General features: G+C 28.8%; 1 protein-coding gene and 1 non-coding gene across 2 annotated transcripts in view; one reads left to right on the top strand and one right to left on the bottom strand.

Moving 5' to 3' along the window:
• Positions 1-24,855, top strand: part of LOC118200411 (uncharacterized) — a 53,033-nt gene extending 28,178 nt beyond the window's left edge. The window contains exons 6-10 of the mRNA XM_035372385.2: positions 5,505-5,670; positions 6,717-6,865; positions 9,488-10,164; positions 16,018-16,135; positions 19,793-24,855. Coding sequence (XP_035228276.2) covers positions 5,505-5,670; positions 6,717-6,865; positions 9,488-10,164; positions 16,018-16,135; positions 19,793-20,062 — 1,380 coding nt within the window. The 3' untranslated portion in view covers positions 20,063-24,855. The remainder of the gene's footprint in view (positions 1-5,504; positions 5,671-6,716; positions 6,866-9,487; positions 10,165-16,017; positions 16,136-19,792) is intronic.
• On the bottom strand, positions 16,545-16,615 carry TRNAM-CAU (transfer RNA methionine (anticodon CAU)). The gene has a single exon. It is a non-coding gene; the product is annotated as a tRNA-Met (tRNA).
• Positions 24,856-25,217: the final 362 nt, after the last annotated feature.

Below are 25,217 nucleotides of genomic sequence, written 5' to 3'. Positions count from 1 at the left end.
GATGCAGTCAGTCTTAAGTTGTATTTCTCTTGTCTATAGTGAAGCCTGTTCAAATACACTGACTACCAATAAGTATTTGGACACCTGTGATAGAAAAGAAAAACTAACATTATTCAAAATCAATAGTTGTTAGAGCCTTCACGAGAGGTAATTACAGCGAGGACCCTCAGTGGCATACTTTCCACAAGTCTTTGTATGACAGCTAGTGGTATTTTCTTCCACTCGGCTGGAGAAGACATAGAAGTTCCTTCACCGATTTTGCACAGGTAGTGCACCCCTGAATTCGGCGATGCAACTCGTCCCAGAGGTTCTCGATAGGGTTCAGGTCTGGACTCTGGGCAGGCCAGTCCATTCGATGAACTCCATTGGCACCATACCAAGCCTTGGTTAACGTCGAAACATGACAAATTGTGATACCCGATAATTATACCTTTCTCGAAATCAGAGAGCTCCGAACTGTGAGGCATCTTGCATGTGACTAAAGCCGATGCTGTTTCCTACACAATATATACCGGCGGAGTCCGTGGCGTACCTTGGGACCACACATATCGTCATTTGCATAGGTGTCCAAATACTTATTGGTAGTCAGTGTAGTACCATGGATGAAGAGTCAATCTTAATTTCTTTTGTCTATGGTGAAGCCTGTTCAAATAGTACCATGGGTGAAGAGTCAATCTAAGTGAAAATATAATAAGCTTGATGGAAGCTTTTTATATTTTCACAAGTTTCCAATCAAAATTTAAATCTTGTGTAGATAATGTTTCAACATGTAAATAAAAATAGAGTAAAAACTAAATCTGTAGACTTATATTAAAGAAATAACTAGTTTTTATAGAGTTGTTCACTAATGAAATATAAGTGTATTTGAAGTAATGAAATTTCTGTACTACAAACTGTTATTCGCATATAATGTTTAATCAAATAATTGTATGTAGAATTTTGATTTTGAAAATTGTTCTCATGGTTCATATGTGTTGATTTATGAAGATTAGTCAATGATTTATAACCCAAGAGCCCTTGAGTCAAAATTCAGATAAGAGTTCAGGCAGCTAACCCTCATGTACTTTCTTTAAATCAAATAACCCAATCTATTGACATTGTGCAGTCCTAGAAATATAATAAATTATGTATAAAAGTATTATTAAAATCTTATCTAACTTGCTAATAGGCATCCTTCATCTATTTGCTAATGATAAATTTGATACACATATTTAGAAATGATTGTATGACTGAATATGTCTTGGAACAGTGCACTGTAAGTAGACTGAGTAGGTAAGACTGCTAAACATTGTAATTTGACTGAGGTTCAAAATTGTGCGAGTAAGTTGGTAGTTTTCTTGACATGAAATGTGAATTTCAGCCATTTTCCTTAGATTCCTCCGCAAAAGACATACCTTCCTGCTGAGAGATAGCCCTTCTTTGCCTTAATCAATCAACCAAATGTTTCTTAAACTTTTTTCACATGGGGACCACTTTACTGTTGTGCCTTTCAAAAACAGTATTTTTAGCACATAGTTCTACCAATCTATTTATAATTTTTTTAATTAATTAAAACTATTTATATTTTGTATTGGTATTGAGTAATTAAGCTAGTAGAAGAAATGGCTTTTAATAATTCAAGATTATTAGGGTTGGATGATCTTTATGTTAGTAACAAAAACTTTAAAAAAATGTTGGTACTCATAATTAATTAGATGGAAGAGCCTGCGGATTTTTGCATAGCTGTTCTATGTTTGGATATATGCTGATAAGAAACACATTTATAGTGCTATATATATCTTGTTTGTTTCTAAGACTAGAGTAGGAAGGGTAACTGGTAATAAACTTCATAAAATGCCAGTCTTGGGGGGGGGGGAAATGATAGTTGATTGATGGGTAATTTCCAAACTCTGAGATTTTCAGTTATGGTTTCGTGTACTCAGTTAATTTGAATTTTAATTTTTGTCTTTTTTGGAAATCTAGGAGGTCCACAAGATCAAGTTTCAAGGATCGCTTATTGTCTGTAGACCGAAGATTGAGAAATGTTGAAGTGACCAAATTACTCTTGAACAATTTGTTGTAGGTCTATGATTCCAGCTTAAAAAATGAGTTATTGGAGGTTTAAAGAGTATATGTATAAATTTTGGTGATTCAACACCAAAGCAAAATGAAAAATTTTAACAAATTTTTTTTTAATTTTATGTAGAGTTTATGTGAAGAAAACTGTTATTAATAAATTCGTTTGTATAGTGCTAAAATAAAAAAGAGGGGAATCTTGTTCTGTAATAAGCAAACGTAATTTGAAAATAATGAATTAACCTACTTTCACCAAATTAAAAACAATAAAAATAAAAGGAAATGTCAAAATCTGAGATTAGATAATAACTGAATTTATATATATATATAAAAATTTTGAAATTTAACATTTTCATAAATGGGAATTTGTAATGTATAAAATGGAAATTTGTAACATTTGTCTTACATGAAAGATATCTATTGGAAATCTGTATAAAAAATGCAAGTTTTTTAATCCTAATTTGTGTGTCATCCTCAAAAGCCCACATAAAAATTTAACTAATGATATTTCAAGTAGTTTTGATTATATGAGAGGGATAGTATCCAATTTTATTAATTGAGTTATGATTTTTTTTCCTCTCTGCAGGCCAGAGCTATTATCTGTAAAGCTATCTCATTTGATTCATTACGTTAGCTAGGACTATTTGTCTGTGATCTAGAGATGTCTATTTGTGTAAATTCTGAAGCTATTTAATCAAGCAGTATTCAAATTTTTATGCAATTTAAAGATAAAAATTCTCTCTAGTATGGATTCTCTCCCTTCTCTGGAGAAATTCCATAGTCTGAGCAGATAGTTTTTCAGCCTCAGATTAGTGCACTCAATCCTAGAATAGAAAACTCACAGGAGGGAACAGCTAAAGGTATGGTTGAAAATGCTGAAAACTTTAAACATAAGCATTATGTTAAGCTTATCGGAATCCAATCTTTCCTTATTTATGTTTATTAAATATAAGTACTTGAGAATTAGCTGATACTTGTTGATAATATAACCCATGACCCATGCTTTCCTGTAAGGGTTACAGCAGCATGTTGTTCTGGACGTTTTTAGTAAAATACTCTTTCTTAAAGGCAGGTGAGAAGTATCTTTTTTTATTTCAACACCAGTTTCAGATCAGTTACAGCAAACATGTAATCTGCAATGCATCATTTGTTTTAGCAACTTTTTTTCTGATGGAAAGTTCTCGGGACAATGTTTATTTGTCTCAGATTAATTTTTATTGCATTGTTTGTTTTCTAGATTTGCTGAGAAAGAAAACAATAGCTACCCATTATTTCCAGCCATGTGGTATTTTGTCAAAAAGTTGTTTGTGTTCTAATTCTCATACAGAAAACTATACATGGTGGAAAACATGTTAATAACTGCCAAATAAAGTGTTTGAATAAAGAATTGAAAATGTTTAAAGGAAGTTACTTGCATCTATATATATAGCAGTGTTCGTATGGAAAGGGACAGAAACAAGCCATAAAGAATAACAATCTTTTAACTTGGTTTTAAATGCAGTTATCGAAAAATATGTATCAGAAATTTAAAAAAAGCCTATTTAATAGAAATACCAGCAAAAATATATTTTAGTGCCAGTAGATTATTGGCAGTTTATCAGCAAGTATTCGAGTAATACCCAAATATCAAATGTGATTTTATGTATAGTGAACGATAGCTAAATTTGATGATGATAGCCGCACATTTTAAAGGTTTTCGGATGTCGCAAAACAAAGGTGAAATTTTCCAATTAACACATTTTGTAAAGAAATGTGGAGAAGCGGTAATAAATGAAGATGATATAAAAGAAGTTTTTCATTGTGATGACAATGCCCCAATCATCAATCAGTTAATGAATGGTGAAGTCTGTAGTATGGTTCTAGATCCAGAAAATACCATTAGTGAAGAAAGTAACTGAGAAGTTACTGAAAACAAAAAAATTTTGATTGATAAGTTAGTCAGAATTCTCGACACAGCAGTTACAGGACTTCAACAATATAACTAAACAAGAGATTATGTCTGTCTACAGAATTAAAGAGAAAGTATTAGCACAAAAAACAAAGCAACTTAAACAGCTTACATTGAAAGAAATGTTTAATAAGGTAAACAATTAAATATTAATCTCTTCCCCTCCCCTTGTAAATATTGTTACCCTGTAGAATCATAATTACTTCATTATTTCGTAAATCACGATAATATGTTTTTAATTTTATAATTTCTACATGCCACCTTACTAGATTTAAACTCATGTTCTAAACTGATAATCTAATATTTGGAAAAATCCCAAATCCGGAATTGCCAAAGTCCTGACAAGTCCAGATTTCGGACTTTGTACTGCATAATAATTATTTATAATTTAATAAATATTTTCAAATAAAACTTTTAAAATTTTCAATTTTAATATGAGTAATGCCAAAAATAAAAATGAAATGAAAGCAATCCTAATGCTACATAAACCTTTGGTGAAAAAAAAAAAAAATAACTATTTTATATATAGCAAATAATATAATTTATGTGATGTTTAATGTGCATAATGCCAAGTCTGTATGCGATGCCAAGCATCGCATACATAGTTTTGATTTTTTTTTTTTTTTTAAGTGAAAATAGATTGCTGTGTACATGGGGAGAATTAGATGTTATTTTCCCCATGAACAATCAAATCTGTTTTAGGTTTAAAAAAAAAAAATAGGTAATTACATACATTTGCCATCGAACAAAATAATTCAGCAAAATGACTGTCTGCACTTCAAGACGGAAGCAACTGAAAATCTCGGATGGGAAATTACTGAATTGATGTTCATTCTTTGTGTGCAACATCGTTGCGCATCTACTGCTGATGCAATATAAATAGGCTACCCCATTAGCGACTAAACATCCCATTAACAGAAAAGTACCTAAGTTTTAATGAAGAGATGACACTTTGTCACATGGTTAGAAAGGAGCAATAAAATTTGAGAATTTGATTATATTGTTTTTGCAATCAAAGCGTTTAGTTGAAATTATTTTCTCATGCATTATACTGTGTAAATCAAACTTAACCCAAACAGGATGGTGGTTAGTAACGCTGACTGCCATACTGAAGGGCCAGAGTTCAAATCTTGGAGAAGGCATGGATGTTTGTAAATGTATAGTATCCATACAAGCATGGGAGCTCTCTAAATATGAAGCGAACAAAATGTCCTCTTGAGAGGTTGGTGGTAGGGGAAGATTGGGGAGAGACCCTTAGACTTGTCCCCGCCCACGAGATGCTCCCCATCGGAACTCAGCAAAGTTGTCTGTCGCCTGTGTAGTGCTCAAGGCTCTTGCCAAGGACAGGTGCAGTCTTGCACTCCTTGCCACAATGAATTTTGTGGGCTTGTTCTGATGTTACTGTCAGACAAGTGAGATAAGTCACAACAACAGCAAATTAAACTTAAATGTAAATTATCATCTAAAGATTCATTTTAACTTTGAAAATTTTTACTTTTAGTGTGAACCAATACATGGATTTGGATTTCGAAGGGGTGGATATCAGTGTCGTTGTTTACCAGGATATCGTTTACCAAAAGTGATCCGGAATCCATTTCTCGGTGAAATTATAGAAAGAGCAGCCTATGACTATTATCATAAGGGCTTCAACTGTGAGAAAATCAATTGTATGTATTTTTTCATTGTAATATTTTTTGTTGTTTTAGGTTTGTAATTATTTGTTATTTTATTTATTTTTTGGATTATTGATTTAACATGTTGAGCCCGGCGCCGAATTTGCTATCCTTTCCGTTCAGCCGGCAGCGAGCGATCAAGCAGTGCAATGTTGTCGAACTAAATTATTCATAAATTATACAAAAAGGAAGGAGACGCACATCAAGTCCAAAGGTATTGTTCGAAATATTATCTGGACAATTCAAAATTATTTGGACGCAAGATGTTACCAAAAAAGCTGTTATGTATTGTAATATGTGTAAAGCTAAGCCTTATTTTTGTTTAGAATGTTTCAATAAATTTCATTAAAACTATATTTGATCACATTTCATTGAGACTATATTTATTTTAAAACTTTAATACTGTTATTCCTGTGGACTGACGCCAGCCAAATGAAAATTAGGGACTGATGCCGCCACACGGAAAGTTCACTGTCAGTCCCCAGGGACTGATGCCGAGCTCAACATGTTAATAATTGTTGCATATTATTCATTTTTAACATGTATTCATAAAATTTGATTTTGGATGTATTGGTTATACATAGTGTCTTTTTATGATTGATTTTTAAATTTCATTTCTTATTTAAATTTGAGTTCTTGAATTTTTTTGTCTAGTAATAAATTTAATCACATTTTTACAAAGCATATAGTCCTTGAGAGCTTTGCGATAAATGTGTAACCTGATTTTTAATATAATATATACTATTTCAAATGGCTATTCATATTTCTAATATTATGTGTAACTTTATTAATTTGATATAAATTTGAAATTTTAAAAACATTATTTTATAATTTTAATCAACAGTGAAATAAAATGTAATGATATGAATTAATCTATTATGTACATTTTTCTTAAATTTGTACATGTGGGTGTGAAATATGTTTTGAATGGCATTTCCAAAACTCACTTTTTAGTAATAATAATATTTTGACTTCAGATTATTGTAACACTTTTCTTTATAAATCAAATTGTTTTGTAATATTTGTATTATTTATTTTAGATATGATGGTTATGACCCAAAATGTTGAAAGATTGTCCGAATCTGAACGCTGGAAATACATCAGTCGTCAGTCTATGTTTTTTGATGTGGGTAACATGAATGGCAGTAGAATTGATCCTCTTGTTGTAGTAGATTATGTGAGAAGTGCGGTAGGAAATTTTGTTTATATATATATATTTCCCCCCCCCCTCATTTTTTTTTTTTTTTTTTTATGATTTTTTAAATAAACTACTCTAGTATGCTTAATTATATGAGCATCAATACAATATAAATCTCTTTGTGAAATATTTTATTACATAGATCTGAATTATTACTTTACTATTTTTGTATAACTTTCATATTATTAAGAAGGTTAGGTCTTTAAAAGTAATAAGAGAACAAAATATTTTTAAAAGCATGATTGTAATGCAAAATGGCTACAAATCTCATGATTGGACATACATAATCATACTGCTTGGTGGATTAATGAGTAAATGAATGGATGTAATCATTAAGCTGAAATGAAGTCATAGTAACTCATGGAGTATTTATCATTTTAGTATTATATTTCTATCTTATTTATTACTTGTAGTTCTAACACAAGCTCTAAAAATCTCTACCAAATCAAAATTTAATTAACTTTTTCTGATTTATTATTGTTGTTGTGGTTGTTATTATTTCAATAAATGTTTAAAAATGGGCTCAATAACTTAACCAATAATATTTTTTATCAAATAATATTCAAAGATTGTGACCATTCTTATAAAGAAATTTCACCTAATTTTTGTTTTGTATATGTGAATATCAATTTGTTCTTCATAAAAGAAGTATAAACTTATTGCTAAAGAGGTGTTAACTTATTCTGAGTTGAATATGTATTCACAAAATATGGAATCATTGCTTTAAAAAAACTTTTAAATAAATTGATTGAAATTTGAGAGATTCAGTCATTGAAAAGAAAATCATTATTCACCTACTAAATTGGAGTAATAATTTATCTGAGTACTTTTTTATCACTTTATTTTTTTAAATCTTGCCTCCTTTTTTTTTTTTTTTTTTTTTTTTTTTTTAATTAATTTGCTTTATTTGGAGAACTTTCTGTTTTAAATATTCCCTTTCTTATTTCAGAATTTTCTTTTGCCTCAAATAGGCTGGTTGCATGACTATTTTTATTTCTTTTCACCATTTATAGCATGAATATAAACCAGCTTCCTTTAAAAAGTCCTTTACAAGGGCATCCCTTCCTTTAGCAGATATCCCTTGTATATGTTAACATTAACATTAAGAATGGTGGCACTTCCTTATAAAAAGAAGGAAAAGAGCTTAGGCAATGTTGCCCATTGCTCGTATAGATATGTTGTATTATTGTATATGTGCCATAATCAGTTAAAACTAGAAATTTCACTAACATATATTTTCAATTATTTGTATTTATTATTTTATTACATCTCGAAGATGATATATATTTTGCCTATAATGTGCATATAAGGTATAAAATCCTTGTTCTGGCAAGACATGATCATGTTTTAGAATACTAATAGATTAGTAGAACAGAGATAATCTGAAATCTCGTCTTACTAAATTAATGCCATCATGAAAATGTTTGCATTAATTTTGCAAAGTACTAAAAATCCTAATGATAAATTTTGTGACCATTTGGAACTTTAATAAATAAAAGAATGTGAATATGTTTTGAATGCCATATTTTATGTAACTGATACAAAATCATTTGTTTCGTGTTATGTTTTTATGTTAAATTTGATTAAACAGTGATCTAAAATCCTCAGAGTGCAAGTCTCATGTTATGGTTTGGAAAAGTGCAAACTGTGTGTAGTGTTTAGAACATTAGCTTTATCGCTGTGATAGGGTGAAAATTCTTATAGGTTATCCATTTTACACTTTTGTAGCAATTTGAGTAAATAATTTATATATACAGATACACTAACTCTATATTACAAGCCCACTCTAGTACTGTTTTATGTTTATGTTTACCAAGACATCATCACAGTAAAAAATTTTTTCATGTCTGAAAAGTACTGTATAATTCCTGAATTTTTGCCTGGAAATCAAACAAAAAAAAAAAAAAAATTATAACAAAATCCTCGAAAGTTTAGTTGTTTAGCTATCAATTCTGATTTAAAAACTGTATTTCTTTAAATATTGAGTTTGGAAATAATTGTCATAAACCCAAAAAGCAACACAAGGAAGGCATCTCTAACCTAACAACATTCCCCCCCCCCTGTTTTTTTTTTTTTTCGTGAATATTTATAGGTGTAATCTTGTAATCTGATCTTATTTAAATTCAAGTTAACATTTCAAAGAATTTCTTTAAAACCTAAAATATTTATTTCTGGTTCACAGCTGAACATTTACTGTGTATATCGTATAAGGATAAATATGGTATTCCCAAAATAGGCTGTAAAATTTTTAAAAAATATTGTTCATGCATGCCCAAAGAACACACAATATTAAAATGTAATTTAAATTTTCATTATTGCTTTGCTTTGAAATCTGTAATTATATGTAATATGATGCAGTAATTTAGTATTTAAAAAAGGAAATATAAGGCCAAAAATGAAGTGCTGATAACACTGGTCTCCACTCAAATTATCTATTTTCAATATTTATAAGCATTAATTTGATCCAAATTTTATATTTTTAAAATTTTGTTTTTCTGAACAATTTAAGTATTTAATTCTGTATAATAAACTTATATGTACATTTAACTTTGACATAAATTTTCTGGAAAAAAGGAATTTGTGTTTATTCTAGTAACAGATTTTTATTTCTAGGTTACTAAATTTAACTGTGAAGCAATTGCTGCAAAACATCCAGATCGTTTATTTTTGAGAGGAGATGTTGCTTATGGAAAAGAAATTCAACTAGAAAATGAAGCTCGAACCGCATTACGCTTAGCTAATTTCATATCATCATTCCTTCAAATAGTGGATCCCAATGACTTATTTGCTGAATTCCGAGTGCCTGACAAACCACTGACTGAAGATCAAATCATTGGTGAAGTATTATCTGCCGTAATAGGAAATGAAAAAATACAAGGTTGTGGAGTATATTTTGATAGAAATCAGTTCATTAACCGAACACTGTTTGCTCCATATGCTTATCGTAAGGAAAAGAACACTCAAAACTTCTTTGTGGAAGACATGGCTAGACAGAATAGTAAAAAAACTTATTTAAAAAGTGACTGGTTCAAAAGCTTGAAAGTTCAGTGGGCTGCTAATACTGATAATCTTGAAACGTATACAACAAAGATTAAAATTCGTTACAATTCTTCTGGATTGTATCCTATAAGGTATGACCGATATCCTTTGCAATACAAAGCTGCAGAGTTAAAACATGGATATTGGACTGTTCCTTATTTTGATTGTGGTGGATTTCATAATCAATGGCTCATTACCTATGCTGCTCCATTTTTTGGTTGGGATAAAATTAAAAGTCGTCTCGAGTTCAAGTAAGAATCTTCTGTTTTCCTTCCTTTTAAATAAACTGTTTTTAACAAAGACATCGACATGACTGTGATAAAAAATTTATGTGGTCTTAAAATATTTATTTTTATTATATTACATAGGTCAAACCCTAACTGATGATTTTGGAAATTCACAATTTACTGAATCAGTTTAATTTTAAGCGTAATACATATTATTAAAATGATAAAATTTTTGTTCATAATCAACAGCTATCTCACTTTTTATATTTTAAGAGGCCACACAAAAAAGGGGGGAACGTTAATTTTCTTTTTTTTTTTTTTTTTTTTTTTTTTCCCCATGATAATTCACTAATGGTTTTTATAAATTTAAAGTCAGACTGAGGAACACTGTTAAATTATGGGTATCATTGTGGTGTAAACTTAACAAAATTGTAAAATATAAAATCATTAAATAATGCTTATATTTTATATAATTTTAGAACAGTTTTAAAATATTGTTTTGGAACTACTCTGATATGTGCCCTCAAGTCGCCAAACATTTTTGGTGAGAAACTCCACGCTGCCATATTACTATCTAAAATTTTTGTCTACATTTCGAACTTTAAGCCTAAAATGTCTCCAAAAACGCCGTTTTCATACATGCAAAAACCACGTTTTGAACATACAATTTATGCTAAAAATCCAAAACAAAAACAAAAAATTTAGATAGCAAAAATATAAAGTTTCTAACCAAAAATATTTGACAAGAATCCATGTACACAGCGATATGTTTTAACTTAAAAAAACATCTACAAATGGCACAATCTAGGCAACGAACGAATCTACGAACTATTCACACCTCACTTTAATAAATTAACATAACAACAATAAATTTCAAAGAATACCATGTACACAGCATTCTATTTCAACTTTAAAAAAATCTACAAATTGCACAATCTGGACGCTACGCACTAATCAACAAAATAAACTAAAATAAATTTCAAACAATTCTAGAAAACAACAATAATGACAGAAATTCATATTAAAAAAACAATGAACATAACATTCTACAAAATAAAAACAAGAATAAAATAAAATGCACTTACCATGAATTAATGCTTTTTCGAACAGCAGAAATACCTTTAATAGCCTTTAACATGCCACCACGTAATCGCTATCGTATTTATATGACAGCCAGGCACACTATCCAGAAAATTCATACTGTGTTTCACACATTCCTACTTCTATCATGCACAGCCACAAAAAATAATCTCCCAGACCCTCTTTCCACACCTTCAAATACCCACTGCCCCTCAACAGGATGGCCACAATGATATTTCCTTTTGCCGAACTTCAATTCAACAACCTTCCACCATTTTATCTTTCCCCCCTATCTTCGCGAACCAACGAGCTGCAGCGAAAGATTTTTCAACGCCAACAGGGTTGCCATACAACACGCAATCGCGCCAAAAACCAACGCAGAACATATATTGCCACATTTCGTGAAATTAGGGCGTATATCAGAGTTGTACCATTGTTTTAAATCATTGTTGAATACCAACTGCATAAGGTGTTGAATACCAGCTGTGTGGTAAGAAAATTATAAAATTCAAAGCAAAATGTCTTTGATTGAGTTAAAATCAAACGAAATATAAAATAATTAGTTATTTAAGAAAATGTTTCAGAGAGAAAGAGAGATGAATGTTTAATTCATTAAAACAAGTATAGATCACAGTATAGCTATCTTCGTACATGGCATTTTATAATTGAGCTTAATGCATATGAAAATTATATTATTTTATTTCCTTTCTGTTCCAAATTCTCTTTGTTTTAAAAATATTTTCCCTATTTAGTTTTCTGTATTCTGTCTGTTAATATCAACAGCCTTATGTGTATATAGGACAGTTTTTTCCACAAAAATTGTTTGCGATAAGCAGTTATACGAAAAGCTTACTTTTCAAAACTTGTTGTTTCAAATGGCTGGACACTTCCAACTTCATGCATTCATTGGGAATACCCTGTTTTGATCAGTAATTTAGTTGTCTTTTCATCAGTATAGTATGGACTATGATGTTTATATAATTGTATATTTTTTCAAATTGCACAACTGTGACTATAGTTTTGTTAATTTCACTTTTATGTAAATTTTTGTATTTCTAAATAAACCATGACTTTTTTAGCAGTGACGTTAATAGCTGTCATGGTAAAGCTAACCATTTTTTTAAATTAGTTATGTTCATAAATTAATATGCCTCCATTTTTTCATAGTTAGTGACCATAGAGCTTATTATTATTCACAACTTCCTGATGCTTGTATATTTTCATGTTTTTATCTGACAGTGAACAATACACATATATTGGGTGTACCGGGAAAGTTCTGTCTGGTGATGTTATTTCAACACGCATGCACCTGTTCATTTCAGGCATATATGGCTGTCTCTCTTTATTATTGCTTTGATGCACAATTGCTGTTCTAAATTAACTGAAACAAAAGTGTCTCATATCATTAATGATAGGCCAAGCTCTAGGCAGTCATTTTTAATCGATTATGATACTGTCAAGATCATGATAGAGCAAGATCCTTTTTTGAAAACATCAGAAATTGTGGAAAAACTTAACTCGGCTCAACAACCATTTAGGACTATATTTGTAAACTAGAATTGGTTTATAAATGTTCCAAATAGATGCCTCATGAGTTAAATGAGAAAATTTTCATGATCGAGTCGTCATATGCACATCTGTGCCTGCTTGGGACAAAAACATGATAACTGGTGATGAAAACAGATTACATATGAAAATATCATTTGGAAAAGAGCATACTGTGAGCCCAGACTGCCTGCTCCCTCCACCTCTAAGCCAAGCTTGAGTCTGAATAAAAAAATTTTGTGAATATAATGGGATGTCTTAGGATGAATATATTATGAGCTTTTGGAATCTAATGAAAAGCTCAATTTGGAAAGATACTGTCAGTAAATGTATGATTAAAAAAAAAAAAAAAGTGAAAGAAAAGAAGCCAGCGATGCTCCTTAGAAAGCATATCATACTGCATCATGTTAATTAATACCCGACCACATGCTCTTGCGATTTGTCAGAAAATCGTACACCTAGGCTGAAAAATTCTGCACCATCCTCTGTACTCCCAAAAACTAATACCCTCTGATTATCACTTGTTTCTTCCCTTGAAAAATTTTTGAAGGGGAAAAATTCAGAACTGAAGCAAATGTCAGCCAAGCACTACTTGAGTTCATCACCTCTAAAGACAAGATGTTTGTCAGAAATGGTATTTACAAATTACCATCAGTCTGGGCAAGAGGTCATAAGTAATGATGTAAACTATATTGTACAATAAATATTATTAAAAGTATCAAAAATGTATTATTTTCTTTTGCTTTCTAAACTGACAAAATTTTCTGATAGGCCTTTTATTTGGTACAGGTCCACATTACTGATGGTGAGAGCTAAAAAATATTTGAATAAGTATTGTGTGTCATATGAGCACTCATAGTAACTTGTAGTATCTTTGATTTTAATTTGAAAATTCAAAGTCATATTATTGTTTCCTGTTTTAAAAGTTATGCATTGGTTAAACAAAACATGGTGTGCAGCCTGCAATGCCAATAAGCAATAAAAAAAATTAAAGGGTGCAAAATATTTTACTAAAAAGTATATTCACATTTACATATTTAATTTCTTTACAAGTGTATTCGGACTTCTTTTTGTTGTTGTTCTTGTTATTGCTGCCCTATCTGCAAAATTGTTCTCATATATAAGGTGAAGAAAGTAATATAATTTCAGTTTTGAATGAAAGCACTTTCTAAAAACATAGATATTATCTTGAATTCGTTTTTATTAATTTTTTGTATTGTTAAACAAAATATATTGAGCAGCCTACCGTGCCAACAAACATTTTAAATTGGCCGTCACCAGTTTATATTATTCATGGTGTATTTAGCAAATATTCATTTATCTAAATTTTCATATAATGTACAGCAGAAAAATTAGAAACCTTTGTTGAATAAGGTTTCTGTATCCTATATCTACTTATTAACGAACAACTAAATAGAGAAGAATTTATTTTCTTGTTGTTTGTATTTAATCACCTGTCACATGCATTTAAGTGTGAATTTATAATTTCTTAATCAAGTTTTTTAATTTTGAAATTGATTATAATTGAATTGTAAGTGAATCTTCAGCGTTTGCTGTTTGGCATATTTTGAAACTAAAAATACTTTTTTTAATTGTTTCATCTATCTGTGCAGAAAATAAGAAAGCAAAATTATTGCTTTTTTTCTACTTATGCAGTGGTTAGAAGATTGAGAAACATTTTGTAATAAATGCTTTTTCCACAAATAGTTGAAGGTATATGAGCTATCTGCTGGATTTCTTATTTATTTTTTGTGTACATGTAGTTTCATCCTTTTCTAATTAAGTTTTCTCCATTATGCACACAATAACTTATCAGCTTCTGATTTCAAGTTTTTATTTTAGTCTTCAAGCCAAACGTTTGTATACATGGACTTTCCACTTATGCAGATGTTGTAACAAATGCATTTGTTATTAGTTGAAATAAAGGAAAATTAATATATTTTTTCTAAAACTTTGTGTCTTTCAGTTTCTGTGAAATTCTCTATTTGTATATTATGTTTAAAGTAAATTTTCTTCATAAACAACTGAAAATGTTTTATGAAGGATTAAGTTATTCACCAGTCCTCTGCACCTAAAGGAAGTACAAGAAGTGTAATTCCTTACTTTTTCAACTTTCTTGCTCATTTTGTGAAAAATCTGATATATCTTCACTGATTACTTTAATTATAGAAATGTAAATCAGCAGCCAACTTAGTACAGCTTTGAAACCCTTGGATTTTGGTCCTCTTCAAAGGGATTTGGGGAATGTGAAGATTGTTATATTTCCAACAATTTCTTGATTCTATTAGAATTAGACATGCATATATACAGAAGCCTTTTCCCTTTAACAGAAATGTAATAAAGACAAGATTTTTAGATAGTTATGCATCATATATGCTTTGCGATCATTAACCACCGAGTAAATAAAAAAAATAGCTATTATTTTTTCTGCAAAAATTAATTGGCACAGTGGAAAACTAGTAATATTTTTGTTGGCATTCACAAAACAGATCTGGATGAAGAATGCTACAGAATATTAAAACAAAGTGTTGTCTAATGTTTTAATACATTATATGATGTTAATAAAGTAGTAATGTTCTAATATATACCATTTTGCAATCTTATTTGCGTCTTGTTTTTGTTACTATATTTTCCTTGGTATTAGTTTTATATTTTATGTTCTCTGCAGAAGGTTTTGAATTATTTATGGCTAAAAATTTTTCTTGTTGTTTTAAATTATAAAAAATGCCATATTTACTCGAAAATAAAACCCTCTTATAGTTTAAGGTAAGATGAATATCTGATAAGATTGTGGTTCTGATAAAATATACAGGCCTAAATTGAAATTACTGAACTATATGTGGCAATTATATATAGCAGTAGTTGTGCAGTTTGTATATATAATAATTACTTTTGGGTTTATTTAATATTTAAATACTTTAATGTTCTATATAGTATGATAATTAGACTTCATTCTGCACTTTCATTTATCAGAATACTTTATTAAATAATCCTATCAAATTATAGAGCCAAAAATGTAGCAAAAAAAAGGGGGGTCTTATATGAAAAGGTACTTTTTTTATATCTAGGAGGTAATTTGTAAAGTCTTGAGTGTAAAGGAGAAATGTGTATATGTTTTCTTAGAAATATGGAAACTATAGCAATAAATATGCAAGTAAATGCCATCCAGAATATTTGTAAATAATTACATACTTTAAAATTATTTGAAATGTGATGAAAAATAAATTAATGAATTAAATCTGAAATTTTCAGGGGTGCAGTAGCTGTAAATATGAAACTGGAGGAAATTGACATAAATCAATGTGATGATGAATATTATGTACAGAATGCATTTAAAGGTACTCATAAATGTGACAGAAGATCATCTAGGGTAAATATATCAATTACTCTTTTTTTTTCCCCCTTGTTGCTAGAAATATGTATGTGTGAGTTTTTTCCCCCATTAGGGGCAATTATCATGTGTATATATTAAAATTTTATAGAGGCAATTTAGTGATTTTAGATATATATCAATTCATTGAAATGTAATGGCAGTGAAGGTTTTATTATGTTACTGGGGTAAGTTGGTTTATGTAAAGCTTATATATTCTATTGTGTTTAAGGATACTATCCTGTTTTCTTATAATTTATAACACAAATATTTGTTCAGAATAAAAACAAATTCAGAACTTCTGCAAATTTAAATTATAATGTTAGTGAGCTAAATATGTCCCGTTCTTAACTATAAATTGTAGAATCATTAGGTTATTTTGAAGCAGGAATACATGAAAAATTAGCAGTGCCCTCACCAGGACTCGAACCTGGACCTCTTGAACATGCATCGAGTGTGCTACCATTGCACCACGAAGGCATGCTGGAAGGAGGAAGAAAATACCTTTTAAAATAATACTGTGGAGAATCTCAGAATTTGCTGTTCGTAGCTGAACCACTTGGTTTAACAAGTGAAGTTGTGTGCAAGCTTTCTTTTTATGAGAATTCCTGAGATTCCTTTTGGATTACAGTTGGTCTTAATGCCCATTTGCTAGAATGAATTAGTCCTGTTTTTTGTGACAGCCAAACATTGATATTGAAGCTGTAGAGAGGTGATTAGCCTAAATTTAGTGTCGTATGTAGTGGAGCTTGATTTTTATTATATATTTAAGTGTGTATGCCACAAATTATGGATTTAATATTAATTTGATTTTTTTAATGCTTGAAATTTCATTTCCCAATGAAGAGAATAACTCACTGTCTGTCAGTTCATATTGGTCAAATTAAGAGTTATAGTATTTACTTATGATAATGTTAATTGTGCTCATTATTTAGTAGGGGGGACTGGTTCATTGTCGTATATTCTTATTATTGTTAGTTTTATTTTTTAGTATAGTTATAGTTAGTTTATTATAGTTACTTATTACTATTATAGTTAGTTTTATTATAGTTACTTATTATAGTTAGTTTTATTTGAAAACAGTTTGATATGTGCACATACTTTTAAAATCCTTTCTTCTCACTCATGTTCATGTAGTTGCCAAATAATAGCTAACATTTATGTTTATTATGAGTGCTGTACTATATCTTACATAACCATAAAAATCCAGATTTCTAGAAGATGGAAACTTTTACATGTGTAACTGAAAAGAAAGTATTTTAAAATTGTGATTGTATCTGTAATCTCTTTAGAGCCTGTCATGAAATGCTGACCTTTGTTTTGCTCTTTTTGTGTGATGAGAACAGGAGGAGTAGTTGTATGTGTAATACAAAAGGCCATATAATTTTTATGTGATAGTCTGTTATTTGATTCTTAATCATGCAAGGATGATGGTGTTTAAAACTGTATGCAGAATTCGAAATGTATTTCAAAATCCAATGGTTCAAGTTTTACCTATACCAGGATTACTAGCATAGAAGCTTAAAAGGGATTTACATTTTCTTTACGCTAAAGCTGATTATTAAATAGCTTCCAAGATTTTTAACAAAATAATATTGGGGAGATTGCATCATGACAGATTTTTACTGAGTATATAAGCAGTTATGATTTCATGATACAAATGGATCTAAGAGTTAAAATGTTGATTCACCTCTGTATGCAAATGTTTTTTAATTGTCTAATTGAATCAAATCAGTTTTGTTTTCACTATTAAAATTCCATCTATTCATACTGCATTAATATTTATATTAAAGCAGAATTACAGAAAGAGTTGAATAATTTATTTGTGTCATAAAACTTTTGAATCTTTTTAAAACAAAAATAGTACATTTATTACAGATCAAGGAATGAATCAGAATTTCAGGAAACAAGCTTGAAAGCAATGTAATAGAATTAATTAATATAAAAAGAAAAAGTTATTTTGACTTGATAATAGATTTGATATCGTACTTTATGCTTATTGCCATTTCTTGTTGAGCGGAATACCTGAAAATTATAAGGCAAGATATTTTCACTTCTTAGTAACATTTTCATAATTCAGACTGTACTACTTGAAATTTTAATTTTTTTGTTCTTATCATTAAATAGTTTTGTTGAAAATTTTCCTGTTAAAAGTGTAAAAATTTCTGGAAAACTTTTTCTTCTGCTGGACCTTATCTAAAAGGAGCTTTAGTTTATTTATTGTAGAACCATAGAATTACTGTGACAGTCAACAAAAAAGTAAAATTTGTTTGAAATGCAAGCAAGGAGAAAAAAATAGCTTGAGATAACAACACGGATGGCAGATAAGATCTCAGTATTTAGGAATTGTTTTTATACACAACAATGTGTATTTTAATTGTACATAATTAATTGTATGAAATTTAATATTATTAATCTAGATATTACTAAATCATCCATTAAAAATATGTTGCTAACTAACAAAAATACATTAAATATGCAAATAATAATCTTCTGTTTCTCATCAGCTCCTATCAAAATACAAGAACAATGTAAATAAAAACATTGTTTTTTCTGTTTTGAAATACTATCTTCTTCTTTTAATGCTGATTTAATTTACATAACCAACAGATTTTTTTCTCCAAATTGAACTGCTTAAAAATGCAAATAGGTTATTAATAGTATTTTCTGTTAATTAGAAAATAACTTATGCCTCTTCCCACTCCCCCTTTTGTTTTAACAGCTGCTTACTGTGATTTTGAACTTTGTGTACTTCTGTAGATGGTCGTCCACCCTAGCAATTACACTGGCTAATCGGGAGTCTATTGTAGTCATTTGCTTCTTTTTATTATTATTATAATTAGATTCATATTTTTTCATCCTAAATGTTAAAGATTAAAAATCTTTTTTTGCGTTTCCTAATACAAAGTTTTTTATGTTGCTATTAAAGCAATTTTTATATATTTTCAGAAACTAATAAAAGACTGTACAGTATGTACAACTTTCCTAGAACTTTAATTAACCCAGAGGGGCATTAGATAATTAGCTATTAGTCTCAAAACGGCATTTTCCGTCGTTTCACTTTCTACGTTGATTCACATTTCAAACTTTTGCCACCAAATATTATTGCCATGTATTAAATTTAAAGAAACTAGGTAACAAAAATTCTGCGTGAATGTTTCTTGCATTGCGAAAAAACAATGGTGCCTACAGCCATCTAATTTTGAGTAACGTAGTCCTCCAACTGAACATGGGCATTTGGAAGCCTGAATTTTAAATTTGTTTTACTATCTGTTTCAAATTTTATAAAATTTTAACAAACTTTTGATTAACAAACTCAACGATTTCAAAGCGAGCAATGGCAAGAATGTACGAAAAAACATTTTTATCTCCAGTGCACAAGACTGTGTATCGGAAATTCTAATGATATGCTCCTTTTAAATTATTTTGCAATATTGCTGTTGAACTGAATTTTATGGTTTATGTGCGAAGAACGTGATATTTAGTAAATAAAGGTAACACACAAAACGTTAAAAAAAACCTCCCTTTTGGACGTAATGTAAAATCTGAAAGTTTTCAGTCTTCCCCCCCCCCTCATTTTAGCTTTCAAAAGTATAGTGAAGCTTCTGCTGTGATAAAAAAATAATAATTCAGATTATATTTTTTCTTCTCTTCTAGTGTGTTCCAATACTAGGAAGAGGATTTGATACAGGAGGTTATAAATGTCAGTGCAATCAAGGCTATGAATATCCTTTTAATGATTATATTACATATTTTGATGGACAAATAACTGAAGCTGAATTTGAAAAGCTGTTAAAAAATTTTCCTAGCAGGTTTGACACTTTAAAATGTCGTATTGCTGGAGCATCTGCTGTAAAAAGTCATTTTCTCTACATTGTTTTTATTTTATTACTTCACAGATTCTTATCTTATGTAAAATATGATTAAAACTGTGATAGCTTTTATTTTACATTCCACTGTATTATATACAGACTTTATATGTTTTTTTCTCATGTAAGAAAAGTCTGTGATTTAAATTTCCTTTTATATTTCAAATCATGAAAATCAAACAATATTGTGGAATATTTTTCCAAGCTGCATAAAGTACTCTTGTAAATATTTATTTCATGTCCTTTCTTAAATTTAAATTATTATTCCGTCCATTTTACAAGATTTGAAGTATATATAATGTTAAATAAAGCTTAGATAAAATTCTCCTGCATAATTTTTGCATATGCAGTGTTTTATGTAATCAAGGAAAGTATATTTTGTATTGTTTAATGCAAGAATTGTTCACATGAATGTATGTGTAATACATGAAACTTTTTGTAAAAATACAAGAATTACCCCCATCATAATTCATGCTTTTGAATTGTTTGCAGAAAAGCAAACATTATTAAAGAAGTTATTGGGAAAGAGCTGTTAACTTCAGATACATGTATTAATCAGGTCATAAAATGTGTGATAAAATTCTTTAGGTCAAGATTTATCATAAGTTTTACCTTTTATTGCATTGCATTAAAATTATGCTATGCATTTTGGCTAAGAAATTGTTAAGTATTAAAATATCACAAAATATCATGGTTATATAAATATTAATAAAAAAAATTTTAAAATTGCTTTCAAAACTATAAAAATGCACTGAAAATTTGACAAATAATATTTTCTGACTGTTGAGCAAAAAAAAAATTTACTTTAAATAAATTTTATGAAAACTACTAAAAGACTATGTAAAAGTCACTTTTTCTTATACAAAATACATATGCTGTTTCTTATCCTTTAAAACACACACACACACTTAATATAAAATGGCTTAGCAATAATGCTAAACATAATAATACTTTGTGCACAACACAGTTTTACTCGTGTAAATTGAGTTACTGGACTTTTATCGCAAATTTTCTAGAAATATTTCTCTACCAGCTTGAATGTGTTTAAAATATGCTTTTAAATAGCCAGTCTCATATCTGTATAAATGATTACCCATACCTGTATGAATTTGTGTACAGGATTTATGAATTAATGTGACTGTGTCATCTAAGCCATCCTGTTTCTTCAAATTGCATCAAATAACTTTGTTTTTGAAGTTTTTGTGTCACTCATTAGAAAATTTTTTATTGTAATTTTATCATGCAATTCACTTCAGTGCTATCATTATCAGTTCTTTCTTTAGCTGTATGTACTATGCATAGCTGTCATTACCAAGAGACTCACGGTCTTCCAGTCTCCCGATGAATTAATAAATATTCCAGTACTTAATTTTTAGCCTTTACTAGGGAAAATATTATCGAGAAGTTAACGAATCTTATTTAGTTAATGAAATTTGAATTCTACAAATTTCATTTTCTTACCTGTAGTGGTTTTCAGCATAAATTACTAAATTTTATTTGATCTCAATTGACTTAATCTACTGTAGGCATTTGTATAACTTTTTATGAAGATTCAAGTAGGGTTTAATCGATTAATATTTTTTTATTTAATTTCCTTTCACATGAATATGGAACATTGTTAAGTTTATCAGCATAATACTATGTACATTAATAATTTATTTTATTTTTATCGTATTTAAAATTACTTGAGTAAAATCTTACTTTCTAGGCTCAGCATTTTCTCAGTATAACAATGTAAGAAACTTACAAAATGAAATTAGCCAAAGAATGCAAAATTTAAAATATCCTATTTAATATTAATATATTTCACATCAATATCATGTTATAAAAAGTTGAGTAACTTGAGTCATTCATCATAGGGTAAATTTTCATCAATTTGGAGTTCTGAAATGTTGTTGCCAAAAGTGCCATAAATTCCCAGTTTTTCATATTTCAAAGCTGACAGCTATGCATTTGATAGCATTTAGATTTTTTATTTTCTTAAATAGAACCCGGTGTGCTAATCTGTCATTATTATTGTTAAGACCAAAAAGTATCTTAATTAGATGTTAAAAATTGTAATTAGTTTTTATGTTTCATTTTATGTTGTCATTTACAAAAAAAAATGAGAGTGATATATATATGTGTGTGTGTGTGTTTGTGTACATTTATATATACATGCAGTTTAATTAGAGCCAAATCTTAGCATAGGGGACAGTAGCAGCTGTCTAGGGTTTCAGCTATGCTGTTCTCACGAGTGATAACTAAAAAACATAAATTTCAGTTTGTGTTATTAACGTATTTAATTTGTATGGAGCACCTAATGATTGCCTAGGATGTTAGAAATATTGGAGCTAGACTTGATTTTAATTATTCTTACTTGATGATACTAAATGTTGGTGAGAGCCCCCTTTAAGCTTAAGATCCTTAAAAACATTTGCACATATAATAAGAAAAAAAACTTTATATGGTGAAATGTTTATTACTGTAATTTTTGTGTGCTAAAATAAAGGTGCTGTTTCATATGTGGAATCCAGGCTGGCATTTTATGTCCTTAAGCCTAAATTAACATTCACTTTGGTATAGGAAACAATGTATGGGTATATATAATTGATAATCAAATTTATATATATAATTATTAAAAAGATATTAATAATTTTCATATTAAATTGTGTATACTTCTGTTTTGTTTTGTTTTTGTCTGTATTTGTATACCTCTGTATTCAAGTTCATTTTGAATAGAAAGTAGAATGCTTTTTCTTTTCTCTCCCATGTAAGAGTTGCTAATTGTAGAGTTAATGCAAAACAACATAAATGCGTTTTATCATTTTATTAGTTTGCAGACTGAAATTTCACTTTCATATCATTTTTCTCATACTTATATTTTTATATTATATATTATATTCCCACCTAGATTTGTAGAGGCTTGTTTATATATGTATTTTTATGTAAAAAAATGTTTGTTTTTTAGCTGTACATGGTATTTGATTATATATTTATATGGAATGCTCAACCGGTGGTGGTTATTTTTTCTGCGTGAAAAAAAGATTCTTGTCGGGTATCTAAAACTTTTTTTTTTTTTTTTTTTTTTTTTTTTAATGAAACTGTAGTCTTCTCTACACATTGTTTTCCTCATTTGATATTCATGTAACTCATTTTAATATTATGAACAGTTAACTTGAGTAGCTTCTGGTATAGATGTAAACTGGGAAGAAAATTTTTTGGATGATATATATCAATAAAGTATTTGATAGAGAAAATTCTTTAACCATGTCTCTAAAAATAATTAATGTAAATATTTTATCGATTTACCCAAAGAGTTGGTGCGTTCATATTATTCAATAAGTAGTCCTTTTATTATTTTGCTATTCATATTTCAATAATTATTCAGTTATATAATACTTTTTTAAAATTTATGAACTCTTATTAAATGAAAAAAAAACTTATAATTTTCTAAATTAAGGGCAGCTATTTTCTTTTTGTTTTGATTTATCCTTTTATTATTGCAAATAGTTATCAACTAGTATTAATAACAGAAACATTCTGGTACAGTTTTTTAATACATTTTCAAAGGAAAAATATGTTATTTGCTTGTAAGTTAAGAAATTTGTTTAATTGAAAAATGATAAAATTCATTGAGTATTGACAAAGTGCTTTAATGTGATATTTTAGTGTTAAATATAGATTTTTTAATATGGTGATGTACTATGTCTTTCACCAAATTTTAATAATGAGAATGCACCTCAGATAGAACTGGCTTTTTAAATATTCAAGGTAATTTGACGCTTTATTTTCATTCTGGATTCAAACTGTCTTAAATATAAATTAATTAATATGATGATGTACTATATCTTTCATACAAGGAGTTTCTCTCTTTCTGAATTTAGCACAAGTGCAAGTGTTTTTTTAAAATAACTTATTCTGTCTTTGTTTTAAATGTTTGTTCTTAACTTTGTTTCTGTATGTTTTTATTATCTTTTAATTTGAAAAGAAAATGCATATTCTCCTTGCAACTCAAAATACAAATTCATGAAACATGAATTCATACATGAATGAGTTTATGTATTTATGTACAAAGATACAGATGTGAAATGTGACATGGCATGGTTGGACAAGTGATTCAAGGATAAAGCAGACAAAAAATAGGTTAATCATGTAGCATATGATCTACCGCTTTTATTTATTTATTTGGTACTCTTCTGTCATGAGGACCAGATTCAAAAACGTATGTTTGCATATATGTATGTGTATGCACATACGTACATGTTCATCTAATTAATGTTGTTTTATTTTGAGATTTTTACTGAGTTTTTTCGTACATTGAATTTATTACATTTCTTACAATGAAAGTTTAATTTTATAAAATTATATAAAGAAAAGTAATTCTGAAAATGCTGCCTTTATAGATATCAAGCTATCTGTTATGTTTATATTGTAGTTTTTATTTAGAAATCAAATTTTAAAGTTGTTTGTCTTCTCTTTTTCTTAATCGAAGTTTAAAAAATAATGGTAATCTTAAAATTTTTTTGCAGTTGTTAATCCATTATGCTAATAACTGGACAATTTTACTGGCCTTTTATTGTATAAAAAGTTATTCCTTGCATTTATATATTTTTAGAAAATGCTTTTATAAATAATATAAAATATTTTTTGTATTTTCCATACATTTTAAAATATAAGATTAAAAAATATGTTTGTGATATGAGTTTTTTTTTTTTTTTTTTTTTTTTTTTTTTTTTTTTTATAGTGAAGGTCAGGTGCAAGTGGATTAAGTTATTATGTTTTTAATTTTGTTGTACACTGAAATCTAGTTGTATCCGTCCATTTTGTATTGTTCTGTTTTTAGTTGTTTAATAAACTTATTTTTGGAAATGAAGATTTTTTTTAATTATGTAAAAAAAACAATCAATAACAAAACTTACCAATTTTCAAATATAATAGTAAATAAAATTTGAGTTCTTCCAAGAATTCTTGGAGGAACTTCCAAGAATTTCAGTATGTATAACAGGACATTGTTAATATCATTCTCTACATCAATTTCGTGCTGAGTAAATTATAAAATGTTTTAAAAAAATTATTTATACCCCACAGTAATATGTAATAAAACACCTACACACTTTCCCATTGTTGATGTTAGGACAGCAAAATTCTAACTACATAAACAAGTTTTGCAAGACAAGATTATTTTTAAATATGTTCTTCAGAGTTTAGACATTTTATAAGTGATCAATTAA

This window comes from Stegodyphus dumicola, chromosome 1 (genome assembly GCF_044657685.1).
Source record: "Stegodyphus dumicola isolate Sdum_Otavi_A_Nest chromosome 1, ASM4465768v1".
NCBI lineage: Eukaryota > Metazoa > Arthropoda > Arachnida > Araneae > Eresidae > Stegodyphus > Stegodyphus dumicola.
The sequence above is the reverse complement of the archived record's forward strand: the minus strand, read 5'-3'. Positions and strand labels throughout refer to the sequence as shown.